Genomic DNA, 13119 nt, shown 5'->3' with positions numbered 1-13119 from the left:
ACTGATAGCAGAAACTTAATTTTACTCAGTGTTCAATAATTTCATGTTTAAATGAATTCAGTTTATGACAACTGCCTCTCCCTCCCCCCTTCCTGGTTGTGGTGTCTAAGTTCTGAGGTGATGAGGTGGCATTTATGGTCTGATGAGGGGTTGACATGTGAACATAATGGCAACCATCATCCTTGAGTAGTGCATCGTCCTGCCTGGCTCTCAGCTGATTGGCGTCTGCTGAGAAGTGTGCATCCTTTCTGGTCCTCAGCTGTGTGATTTACTGCTTTCTGAAATAATGCCTACAGCACCACACCTTGAGGTTCCTTCAGGGCTGCTGCTCCCCTAGCTAGCCTCAACACTCTCCAATATGCCAATATGGGGCCAATGCAGTTCCCTCTTCACCTAAAGCTGTACACCTAAATTTGCTTGGTAGTAATAGTATTTGTATTAGAATTTTACTGTTGGTAATAAACCGGCCTGGCATGTTATACACATCTCTAAATATATCTTTTTGAACAATAATAAAATTTATTACAATACTGTAATTGTGTTCCATTTGTAACAAATGCATAATGTGTTACATTTTGTCAGTACTATTAACAATTTTATTGTAAATTGAAATTTTCAGAAATTGATTTTCTCCTGTTCTAGATTTAAGTATATACACAATTCCAATACTTTTTTGATATATTATAGGGGCTAAGGAATAAACCAAAGAAAACAGCACATGTGAAACCAGACCTCATAGATGTTGATCTTGTAAGAGGTGAGTCTTGGATAAATAAATGCTTACTACAAGTAGACATTGTTCTGGAAGAAACAGAATTCAAAATTGGTTTAAATATTGTATTAGGCTGTTTTGCATTGCTATAAAGAAATACTTGAGATTGGGTAATTTATAAGAAAAGAGGCTTAATTGGCTCATGGTTCTGCAGGCTGTACGGAAAGCACAGCACCAGCACCTACTTCTGGCGCGGGAAGCTTTACCCATGGCAGAAGGCAAGCAGGACCAGGCACATCACATGGCCAGAGCAGGAGCCAGAGAGTGGTAGCGGGGAGGTGCCATATACTTTTAAATCACCAGATCTCCTGAGAACTCACTCACTATCTCGAGGACAGCCTCAAGCCATGAGGGATTCACCCTTATCACCCATACACCTCCCACTAGGCCCTGCCTCCAGCATTGGAGATTACAATTCAACGTCAGATTTGGACAGGGACAAATATTCCAAACTATGTCAGATATGTATCTGTCTGTCTATCTTTTTAGAAATAAAAACATTGTGAACCTTGATGAAGACAAGAATAGTATTAAAAAGAGAGAATGGGACCAGGTACAATGGCTCACACCTATAATCCCAGCACCTTGGGAAGCTGAGGCAGAAGGATCTCTTGAACCCAGGAGTTTGATACCACCCTGGGCAGCAGAGTGAGATCCTGTCTCAAAAACAAAAAGACAATTAAAGTGGTAATTTGTAATTGCTAACTAGAACTGACATTTGAATATCGTTCTGTATTTATAAAACATGTGGGATAAATTCCGTTATTTCAAAAAATGTTTTTTTCAAAATATTTAAAGTATCTATAAATTGGACATTTCTGACTCATAGTATAATACAGAATAAAATTATGTGGTCATGTTTTTCAAACACTGAAATTTTTTTCTTTAAAGAAATTAAAGAATAATATGTAAATATACTCTGTTGCCCTATTTTACTTTTTTCAGGGTCTGCATTTGCAAAGGCAAAGCCTGAAAGTCCTTGGACTTCCCTGACCAGAAAGGGAATTGTTCGAGTTGTATTTTTCCCCTTTTTCTTCCGGTGGTGGTTACAAGTAACATCAAAGGTCATCTTTTTCTGGCTTCTTGTCCTTTATCTTCTTCAAGGTATAATTAAGTGATTTTTGCTTTCACCTTTCAGAATGTTATATTGTCAGGTTTAATAAGGCTTTGTTTTAAACATATGCTAACTACTACTGAGTATGATGTATAAGTATGTTAATAAAGGCACATAATTGATTTGGCGTTAAAAATATTTGAGAAAACAAAGTTATTTTCCAATATAATTTTATGAATATTTGAATCTGTAGATGGTTAAAGAAAAATAGAAATTGAGAAGATTTTTTAAAATTAGGAAAAAAAACCTCATCAAAATGCTTCTTCCACACATACATACATACCAGTCTTTTAAAAATACAACCTATACAAGTTTATTATTCCTGCCTTAAGTATAGTTTCTTTTTTCTTTGCCTTTTACCACTGTGATCTGAGCTGTCCTTATACTTTATCAAAATTCTGTATACCGTGCACTCTGCTAGGTGCTTTCTAGATTCTCATTTAATTCTCACATCAACCCAGTGAAGTATAGGGACTGTTATTACGCTTCACTTATAGTCGTGGGACCTGAACGACTTAAGGGCCCAAAGCCACGCAGTCATCAAGTATGGTAGAGTCCAGGTTCAAGTCTAAGCATTCTGATCCCAGAACCACACACTTAACAGCTCTTATGGTGCCTCCTAACACAACATTCTACTGCATAGTCTTAGCAGCAGTATATAACACAACATGTGTAACACTGTAGAGCATTTAGAAACTAATGAAGAAACTATTCATATTCCATCACGTGAACAAAGCAGTTATTTTCATTTGGTTGATGTCCTTTCAGTCTTTTTAATGTTATTAGAAAACAAAACCCATGATTACAGTCCTGAATGATTATTTAAATTTGTTTTATCAACAGATTCTAAGAGATAATTTTAAATAAATAAAAATATAATAAAAACTGCAGACTTTTATTTAGATAAAGTTGTTTCTTCTAAGCCAAGTTACATCTTATATACATAAAAGGGTGTGGACTGTGATGATTTTGTGGTTGTTATTAGAATGTGTGTGTTTTCTGATTAAAGATACAATAATATTTTCATGGCAGAAAATTTGGAAAATGTAGAAAAAGCTAAAGAAAAAAAAAAACTACCCATCATCTTGCCTTTAAGTTTATAATACTTTTTAATAGTTGAGATTATTTTTGTGAACATCTACAAATTTTTGTACCTAATGTCATTATAAGTATCAGAGTCTTTGTAAATATAACTTCTTAGTTACTAGAAAGTATCTTGTCCTACATCAATATTGGGCAGTTAAGCTGATTGCTATTTTTTGCTATTATAATTACTGCTGAAGTGAACATATTTGCGTATCAGTATTTTCTAGTTACAGTGATTATAATTTTTATCATTTTCTTGTTTGCTTCTCAAAAGGACTTAAGAGAACTTAATTTAAGTATAGTTATCTTCAAAGGTTTTCTGGCTTACCTAGAGGAGAAAACTTTATTTGAATGTGGTCAGAAACTGCGATAGCTTATTAGAGTAATTCAGTACCATTGATTGTACATCACAGTACATTGTGCTTTTCAAAATATTGCTACTTTCTAGTATTCTACGACAAACAAGTTTCCAATGTAACTAAAAGTTCACTGACATTGTATAATTATATTGTGTCTGAAATTTACTACTGGTTCCTCTAAGTTAAATAGGGAACACAGGTTAGATTGGGCATTAAATTAGATATTTTTAAGTTCAGAACCCAAGTTTAATCATAAGGCCCTTTTGATGAACACTACTAAACATTCTCCTAGTAAAGCTTAGTTAGAGAAATGACTTAAATTTCTTAAAGTCACACAGCCAGTACCAAAGTCATGATGTGACTCTAAGGACCCTCGACAGGCTGCCATTAGCTTTGAAAACCACTGTATGTCTATCTTCATTGCAGCAACCTGTGTAAAAGCAGGGTGCTACAGTGCTCTGAGTTATGTCGTCATTCTTGTTCCCACTTCTTGAAAGGCAGAAAGAGCCGGGCACAGTGGCTCATGCCTGTAATCCCAGCACTTTGGGGGGCCGAGGCGGGCGAATCACGAGGTCAGGAGATCAAGACCATCTTGGTGAACACGGTGAAACCCCATCTCTACTAAAAATACAAAAAAATTAGCTGGGCGTGGTGGCGGGCACCTGTAGTCCCAGCTTCTGGGGAGGCTGAGGCAGGAGAATGGCGTGAGCCCGGGAGGCGGAGCTTGCAGTGAGCCGAGATGGCGCCACTGCACTCCAGCCTCGGCCACACAGCGAGACTCTGTCTCAACGAAAAAGAAAGGCAGAAAGAACCAAATGCAGTCAGGTTTGGTTTTATATAACGATGTATAGTTTTTTACTTCAATTACTTGCTTTTTAAGTATCTCAACTATTTATTCTCAGCTCTATCCCCACTTCTCCATGTCTTGGTTGCCTAGTTTCTTGCCAAGATTACTGCCAGGAAACCTTATATCATCTACTTTCTGTCCATTTACCTATTAAATGACTAATTCAAACCAGCTGCTTAAGGTCTAAATTACTTCACTAGTTATTGCTTTCAAGATGCAATCTGAGTTTTCAAATCCCTCCTTGAATTTCTATCCCACCCTAACCAGGCTAAACTAGCTCTTTGCTGTTTCTTAAACATTCCATGCTTTTTTGCCTATGTGTTTTTAGACATGCAACTCCCTTTGCGTGGGGTAGCCCTTTTCCCTTTTGTTTAGTCAATCCTCTGTGTTCTCTCAAACTTAGATTAGACATCAGACAGCACTTTCTTTGAGAACCCTTTCGTAACTCCCCAATGTAGTTATGTATCTTTTTTATGTGTATTATAGCAGTTAATCATAAGTATTATATTAGTCACCTTGGGCTACCATCACAAAATGCCACAGATTGGGTGGCTTATACAACAGAAATTTATTTTCTCACCATTCTGAGGGATGGAAGTGCAAGAGTGAGGCAATATCAGAGTTGGTGTCTGATGAAGCCTCTGACTCGTAGATGTCCACCTTCTTGCTGTGTCTTCACAGGGCCTTTCTTGTGTGTGTGAGTGGAGAGAGAGAATACTCTGGTATCTCTGCCTCTTCATATAAGGACAAGAGTCATATCAGTTTAAGGCCTTACTCTTACGAATTTCTTTAACCTTTACTACCTCCTTATAGGCCCTGTCTCCAAATGTAGTCACATTGTGGGTTAGGGCTTCATTCAGCATGTGCATTTGTGTGGGGAGGATGAAAGGAGCACAGTTCGGTTCATAACAGGTATTTTCATTGTTTCTTTATATGTCTCTTTTTTCCTCTAAACCAAACCTGTCCAACCAATGGCCCATAGGCCACATGCAGCCCAGGATGGCTTTGAATGTGGCCCAACCTAGGTTCATAAACTTTCTTAAAACCTTATGAGAATTTTTAAAATTTATTTTGTTAAAGCTTATCAGCTATCATTAGTGTTAGTGTATTTTATGTTAGCTATCATTAATGTTAGCCCCAGACAATTCTTCTTGCAGTGAGGCCCAGGGAAGCCAGAAGATTGGATACCCCTGGTCTAAACCAAGGGATAGGGAGCAGAGACTGTGTCTTGTCTTTTTTTCTCCATTGCCTAATTGCCACTGAATCTTAAAGATTTAACAGTCCTAAAAATGGAAGGTAATATTCTATTCCATTCTATTTTTTAGACACAGGGTCTTCTTGCTCTGTTGCTTAGGCTGGAGTGCAATGATGTGGTCATAGTTCACTGCAGCCTTGAACTCCCAGGCACAAGCTATCCTCCAACCTCAGCCTCCCAACTAGCTAGGACTATAGGAGCACGCCACCATGCCCAGCTAATTCTTTTTATTTTTATTTTTGTAGAGATGGGGTCTTAATATGCTGCCCAGGTTGGTCTTGAACTCCTGACCTCAAGTAATCCTCCCACCTCACCCTCTTAAAGTGCTGGGATTACAGGTATCAGCCACCATGGTTTCTCTCTGTTGCTCAGGCTGGAGTGCGGCGGCACAATCATGGCTCACTGCAGCCTCGACCTCCAAGGCTTGATAATTCCTCCTACCTCCACCTCCATAGCTGGAACTACAGGTTCCCCCGCCTCCCCAGCTAATTTTTGAATTTTTTTTTGTAGAGACAGGGTTTCCCATTGTTGCCCAGGCTGGTCTCAAACTCCTGGGCTAAAGCAGTCCGCCTGCCTCAGCCTGTCAAAGTACTGGGGTTACAGATGTTGAGCCATTGCATCCAGCCTGCTCCTAGAGTTCCACTTGCCCAGTACGTGAAGTCCTGCCGTGGAAATGTTTGTGCCCAGCAACATTCTGTCTTAGTTGATCCCCAGCAGAAATCTCTAGCAGCACTGTCTAGTTCGTAGGACTTCATTAAATGCTCAAAAAGTATAATTCAGCATTATAAAAAATAAGTGAATGTTTTCTCCGTATATCTTCTTCTTCTTTTTTTTTTTTTTTTTTTTGAGACAGAGTCTCGCTCTGTCGTCCAGGCTGGAGTGCAGTGGCATGATCTTGGTTCACTGCAACCTCCACCTCCCAGGTTCAAGCGATTCTTATGCCTCAGCCTCCTGAGTAGCTGGGACTACAGGCGTGTGCCACCACGCCCAACTAATTTTTGTGTTTTTAGTAGAGATGGAGTTTCTCCATATTGACCAGGCCTCAAACTCCTGACCTCGTGTTCTGCCCACCTCAGCCTTCCAAAGTGCTGGGTTTACAGGCAGGAGCAACCACGCCCAGCTCTCCATGTATCTTCTAAACCTTCACTTGAGAGGAAAACAAAAAGGAGAAGTGATACCAGAGTCATGGAGGAAAAGCCACTGTCTCAGGAACTGACACCATGGGAGGGACATGATCACTTTTAGGAGAGATACAGCCAGAAGAAAAAAGGAAAAAGAGAGGAAGAAAGTAGCTCCTCCCTCTTTTTCTAAAGGTTTGTCATCAGAATTTCACAGTATGTAATAACTTCCTGTTAAGATATACAGAAAATATAATTTGTATGCTCCCAGACCTAGGATTACAGAGAATGATGATCACAGAGCTGAAAGAGTTCAGATAAATAACTATATAAAACCTAAAGTTTTAAAAGATATTCTCCTTTGTGTCTGAAACTCTGAACTTCTTAAGTAAGCATTTGTATTTGCCCCTTTTAAAATTAGAGTTAATGGCATGGTGAAACCCTGTCTCTACTAAAAATACAAGAAATTAGCTGGGCATGGTGGCGGACGCCTGTAGTGCCAGCTACTCGGGAGGCTGAGGCAGGAGAATGGCGTGAACCTGGGAGGCGGAGCCTGCAACGTGCCGAGATCTCGCCACTGCACTCCAGCCTGGGCGACAGAGCGAGACTTCGTCTCCAAAAAAAAATTAGAGTTAATGGTGGCTAAAAAAAAAAAAAAAAAGCTGCTATTCCCAATGTTCAGTATACATTTACCCTGTATAAGCAGCTTTTCAAAATGTTTTACATGCATTACCTCACCTAAAACCTATTATAGTGCCTGTGTGCTACTATATGTATATGTATGCTGTGTACTATGTATATATACAGAAGATTAAACCAAGGCTCGAAAATATTAAAGAACTTGACAAAAGTCACATTAGAATTCATACTAAAAACAAAAAAGACTCTGCTTTTCAAAATTCTAGACTGTTATGGAAGAACTAGAGAATTTGGGTTAAATTCCAGGGTAATTCATAAAGATGATTGGCATTTTAAATTTTTTGTTTTTTTCTTTTTAAGGAACCTTATTACTTACAGTTATATACAGCTGAAATTTGTTTTCATGATACTCCTTAAGTATATTAGCAGATTAAGTGGTGTTTTAAGCTTTTGGTATGTTAGACCAGGATTCTTTGAATTGCAGGTGGCAGAAACTAAATGCAAACTAGCTTTTGCAAGAAGTTGGTTTTTTTGGTCGTTATTTTTACTGTTTATCATAAAAACTAAAAGAAAACCCAGGAAACTAGATAGAATAGTACAATAGCTGGGGTGGCCATTTGTCCCAGTTTGGCTGGGATTGTCCAACCCCAAGTTTACTCATGTTGTCCTGGTGCCTTTCACTCTCAAAAGTGTCTTGGTTTAGATGGTAAATTATATGGTCACCCTAAACACCCAAATACCCATCTCTTTAATTTACCAATGGTTAACATTTTGGGATGTTTACTTATTTTGTTAAGTAAATTATATACATTGAGACATTTTACCCCTGAATACATCAATATGCATCTCTTCAAAGTAAGCACATATAACCACATTACAGTGATCACACTTAAGAAAATAACCAAAAATCTTCTAATATTTACATTTTATTTTAGGTACTCCCTGGCCGTGGATTCAGGCATGGCTGGATTGAGAGGCTCAGATAATATCTTCTTTTTGCTGTTGACTCTGGTCTTGCTGGTCACATTCTTAGGTTGGCTCTTTCTAGGTGGTGGTTAAGGTGGCCCCTAGCAATTTCATTTTTTCGTAGTCTTTAGTGTTTGTGATCTAGGAGAAAGGTCTTGAAGCACCTATATTAGTCCCTGAAAAAGACTGATTGGCCCTGCTTAGGTCACTTGCCCATCTTTTTATGAACTTTTGTATTCAGACTTACTAAGACTGTGACAAGCCTAGATTACATGTCTATCCCTGTGGTGGGAGAAATAAGAATATGTGATGGTGGATAAAGGAGGGAGACAAAGGTAAAGACAGTTTATGTCCAGAAAGTCTAAGGGATGCTGTATAGGCAAAAACAAGATTTCCCTTCATGTAGTAATGGTTAGCATTGATGGGTGTTTAGTGGTTTCTCTGGAAACTATGCCTAAGTAAATGTGTTATTAATTCTAAGGAGATAGACCTCTATTAATAAGAAGCTCTTTACAGCTGTATTATATACACTTATCATAAGATTTCCTTATTTGTAAAACAAAGAAATAATGTACTTGAGGTTAGGGTGGTTCTCTGATTGTCTGTGATGTTACTTAGAAATGTCCTTAGATTCATATGCATCTAATTTACGTTGCAGCGTTGAGGTGTACTTTAGAGACTATGTTGGGTGTTGTCTTGTTCCAAGAGTTTATTACTAAATACCATGGTTAGGCTGTGGCAGACAATAAAACAGTCTGAAAGAGTTTGTCTGTAGTAATACTTTAAACTCATTTAAATTTAGAAAAATATTTTGGCAAAAAATAATGTAAAAACAATTTTAAGAGTTTTGAAGAGGTGACTGTCAGATCTATAATTAAGCGTATTTTCTTTCCCTTTTTGTAGTTGCCGCAATAGTATTATTCTGCTCCACTTCTAGCCCACACAGCATACCTCTGACAGAGGTGATTGGGCCGATATGGCTGATGCTGCTCCTGGGAACTGTGCACTGCCAGATTGTTTCCACAAGGACGCCCAAACCGCCTCTAAGTACAGGGGGTAAAAGAAGAAGGTACTGTTTTTAAAAAGTAATCTTTTTGTACATTGATGTAATTTGAATCCACAATTGTTCTTGACCTCTCTTATCTTCATAGACTAAAATCTTATCTTGTAAGGTTGCTCTTTCAAAAAAACCACTGAGCTTCAGAATCAATTACCAAATGATTTAGTTTCTATGTTTGTTTCAAGGCCATTTTAAGACCATATGCCTGTGTTTTTGTTTGTTTCTTTCTTTTTTTCTTGAAGCTCATTTCTAGTCACTTAATATCTATGTAGACAATATATGTTAGCTAGATTGTTAATAATTCCTACTACTTATAAAATCTTGTATTTCTAAGATGCTTTGGCAAAAACAAAAACCTAGAAAAAATTTCAGCTAAACTGTATTTACTAAATGCTGTTTTGTTTTGTTTTGTTTTGTTTTTTTTGAGGCAGGGTCTCACTGTCTCCGTCACCTAGGCTGGAGTCCAGCTCACTGCAGCTTGGACCTCCTGGGCTCAAGTGATCTTCTCACCCCATCCTCCTGAGTAGCTGGGACTACAGGTGTATGCCACCCCACCTGACTAGTTCTCTTATTTTTTATTTTATTTATTTATTTATTTATTTTATTTATTTATTTATTTTTTTTTTGAGACAGAGTCTCGCTCTATCACCAGGCTGGAGTACAGTGGTGAGATCTCTGCTCACTGTAAGCGCTGCCTCCCGGGTTCACGCCATTCTCCTGCCTCAGCCTCCCGAGTAGCTGGGACTACAGGCGCCCGCCACCACGCCCGGCTATTTTTTTGTATTTTTTTAGTAGAGATGGGGTTTCACTGTGTTAACCAGGATGGTCTTGGTCTCCTGACCTCGTGATCCACCCGCCTTGGCCTCCCAAAGCACTGGAATTACAGGCGTGAGCCACCGTGCCTGGCCTATTTTTTGTAGAGACAGGGTCTCACCTTATTGTCCAGGCTAGTCTGAACTCTTGGGCTCAAGCCATCCTCCCACCTCGGCCTCCCAAGGTGCTGGGATTACAGGCATGAGCCACCACACCCCGCCACTAAATTCTGTTTGAATTCGTTTAATATTACCCTTGATTCAGTAAACATAGCATGTCTCACTGGCCACTCAGCACACTGGAGTTTGTTTTAAGGCTCTTTTGGAGCAGGTCCTCTTTTGAATATCATTGCTAAGAGATTGTGAAATTTGTAGTTTTTGGGTGCTGAGATTTAAGCCCATCTCATTGTTAAAAGATAATACCTACATTAGATAAATAGCAATGTTGATAAATTAGATTATAATTCTCTCCAATCTAAATTTTCTTCTTTCTTCACCTGCAGATAAGTGGCATTCAAATAGGGAAGAAATGCTTTTGTAAATATTCGTCCAATGCAATCCTTACAACCTTCTGTCCACTGACCTGCCAATATAAGCAAGGACCAATACCTTAACATTTCTACAAATTGGTCTTGACTGTGCATCATGATATTTGGATTAAATTTTATCTAGTAAATCTAAATTTTATTATGTATTAAGTAAAGTTCCTGTGTTTATGGTTTCCAAATTTTTGATTGTACTACTGAGAAAGTGGTTATTAAAATATTAAAGCTGCCTTCCATTCTTAATCTCTTCTGATGAAGGAAATTAAGAAAAGCAGCCCATTTGGAAGTACATAGGGAAGGAGATGGTTCTAGTACCACAGATAACACACAAGAGGGAGCAGTTCAGAGCCACGGTACAAGCACCTCTCACAGCGTTGGCGCTGTCTTCAGAGATCTCTGGCATGCTGCTTTCTTTTTATCAGGGTTTGTATTTATTTAAGGCTTTATATGGTGTAGAGATAGCACTATCCCTTTTCTGGCACTTCAATCTCAGGTAATGAGTATTAATTACTTTAAATGTGACAGCCTTATTATGAATTTTGATAAATTATAATAGTATAGATAATGGAAAAATAGACACCATAAAGTTTATTTGGGTCATGTGTAAATACATCTATATGAGAAAGAATATACCAAAGCATATTTAGCTAGGATTTCTCTTTTTTTTTTTTTTTGGGCGGGGGAATGGAGTCTGGCACTGTTGCCCAGGCTGGAGTGCAGTGGCATGATCTCAGCTCACTGCAACCCCTACCTTCCGGGTTCAGGTGATTCTCCTGCCCCAGCCACCCGAGTAGTTGGGATTACAGGCATGTGCCACCATGCCCGGCTAATGTTTTGTATTTTTAGTAGAGATGGGGTTTCACCATGTTGACCAGACCTCGGCCTCCCAAAGTGCTGGGATTACAGGTGTGAGCCACCGAACCCGGCCAGGATTTCTTGATTTTGGTTTCTTTTATATATTTCAAGTACTATTTTACTTGTATTAATTGGTTAATTTATTTTTATCACCGTTTTAGGTCAGAATTGGCTGTATTAAAATGTCATGTGAATTGTATAATTTTTTTTCTAAGTTCTTGCCTCAATTATCCATAATTATCTGAAATAAAACATATAGGCATTGTTATTTAAGTTAATAAAATGTATATTATAGTATGTAATTCTACTTTTGTACAGTGTACCATGTGCATTTTTGTACTATATAAAAATGACTTTTTGTATAGTTTGTATAGTCGTACCATCAATGAAGACCTAACAAATAGGAAAATATAATTATAGCAAACATTAAAAAAAATTAAACCTAACTCAAGCTTGTATTATTATTATTTTGAATATTCAAAACATTTAAGGGTTATATTACTAGTTTATATATACCTATAATAAATGTGAAAAAGTTAAAAAGCTGTAATCAAAATATTGAGTGTAACTGATGAAAGGTACTAAATTAATCAAGAAAAGGGATACTGCAAATAACTATTCTGTCACTTTGTTAACTCTTTCACTAATACCATATTTCATCAATTTGTGATTGTGCTCTTAGGATAAAGTTTATCATGCATTGTAGAACTAAGCAGTTATATCCTGGGCATATTTTCGTTGATTGTAATTTTTGGGAAAGTTTTCCAGATTTTAATAGTTTACAGTAACATGGCATTGAGTGATAACTCTTTCTATTCCAATCACCTATTCTTCTTCCAGAGACAATATGTTTTGTTTTCGTTTTTTAACGGGTTGAATTCTGTCTGTATCTCTCTCTTCTTTAGTCTTTTTTTAAAAAAATGTTTTACACATAACTAACTTGAATGTAATATAGCTCCCTTTTCTAACATTGGCATGCAACAATTTAGTCACTGCAAAGTCAGTTTCTTGAGCATTTCCAGATAAGCAGTTATAAATAGCATAGTGGATATATTTCACTTTTTGGGAATCATTCATTTGTTTTGGTTGTCTACAACTGATATTATGTGTAGTGTTCAGAGTCCCCCTAAAACTGGTAGGTTGATACCTTTGGAAGTTTACTATATTTCTCTTATCAAATGAGATAGAGACTTAAATATTCCTCCTGTTGGGCAGCAGCATGACCATGATCTTGACTGCCATTTCAGTGGCTGTCCATTGTCGTGGCTAACTCACTCTGGATTTATTCTCTTTAATCATGACAGCTGTACATCTAAATATTTTTAAAGATGTACTGTGTTTATCTCATTTGGGGGCTGGTTTGCCAGCATATGAATGAGACTTTTAAAAATATTAGGTACAAGAAGATCTTAAGAGAAATGTTAATTTTAGAAGTCCTAAGCTGAGTTCAGAGATCTTGATGATATTTTCTTCTTTCAGACTTTGTTAAGACAGGAAGTGGTTAAACTAAGCACTTATCAACTAAGCACTTACCAACTTATCAACTAAGACTTAACAAAATTATTTCTGATGATAAATTGAAAAGCTGGGTACTTCCGTTATCTCTATTAACATAACTGATAGGAAAGTAAATTAATAACCACACAGATATCTAAGCTTTGTGTATGGTATCTAAGCTTTGTGTATGGTAT

General features: G+C 37.6%; 1 protein-coding gene across 4 annotated transcripts in view; it reads left to right on the top strand.

The window, feature by feature from the left end:
• PHTF2 (putative homeodomain transcription factor 2) overlaps positions 1 to 13119 on the top strand; it is a 159931-nt gene that overhangs the window by 102914 nt on the left and 43898 nt on the right. For all 4 annotated transcript variants that reach the window (XM_011985451.1, XM_011985450.1, XM_011985452.1 and 1 more), the window contains 4 exons: positions 688 to 757; positions 1718 to 1876; positions 9060 to 9225; positions 10832 to 10996. In XM_011985451.1, the coding sequence (XP_011840841.1) occupies positions 688 to 757; positions 1718 to 1876; positions 9060 to 9225; positions 10832 to 10996 (560 nt within the window). The remainder of the gene's footprint in view (positions 1 to 687; positions 758 to 1717; positions 1877 to 9059; positions 9226 to 10831; positions 10997 to 13119) is intronic.

Source organism: Mandrillus leucophaeus, unplaced genomic scaffold (assembly GCF_000951045.1).
Source record: "Mandrillus leucophaeus isolate KB7577 unplaced genomic scaffold, Mleu.le_1.0 Scaffold284, whole genome shotgun sequence".
NCBI classification, from domain to species: Eukaryota; Metazoa; Chordata; class Mammalia; order Primates; family Cercopithecidae; genus Mandrillus; species Mandrillus leucophaeus.
Note: the sequence above shows the minus strand (reverse complement) of the source record. Positions and strands in the feature narration are given on the sequence as shown.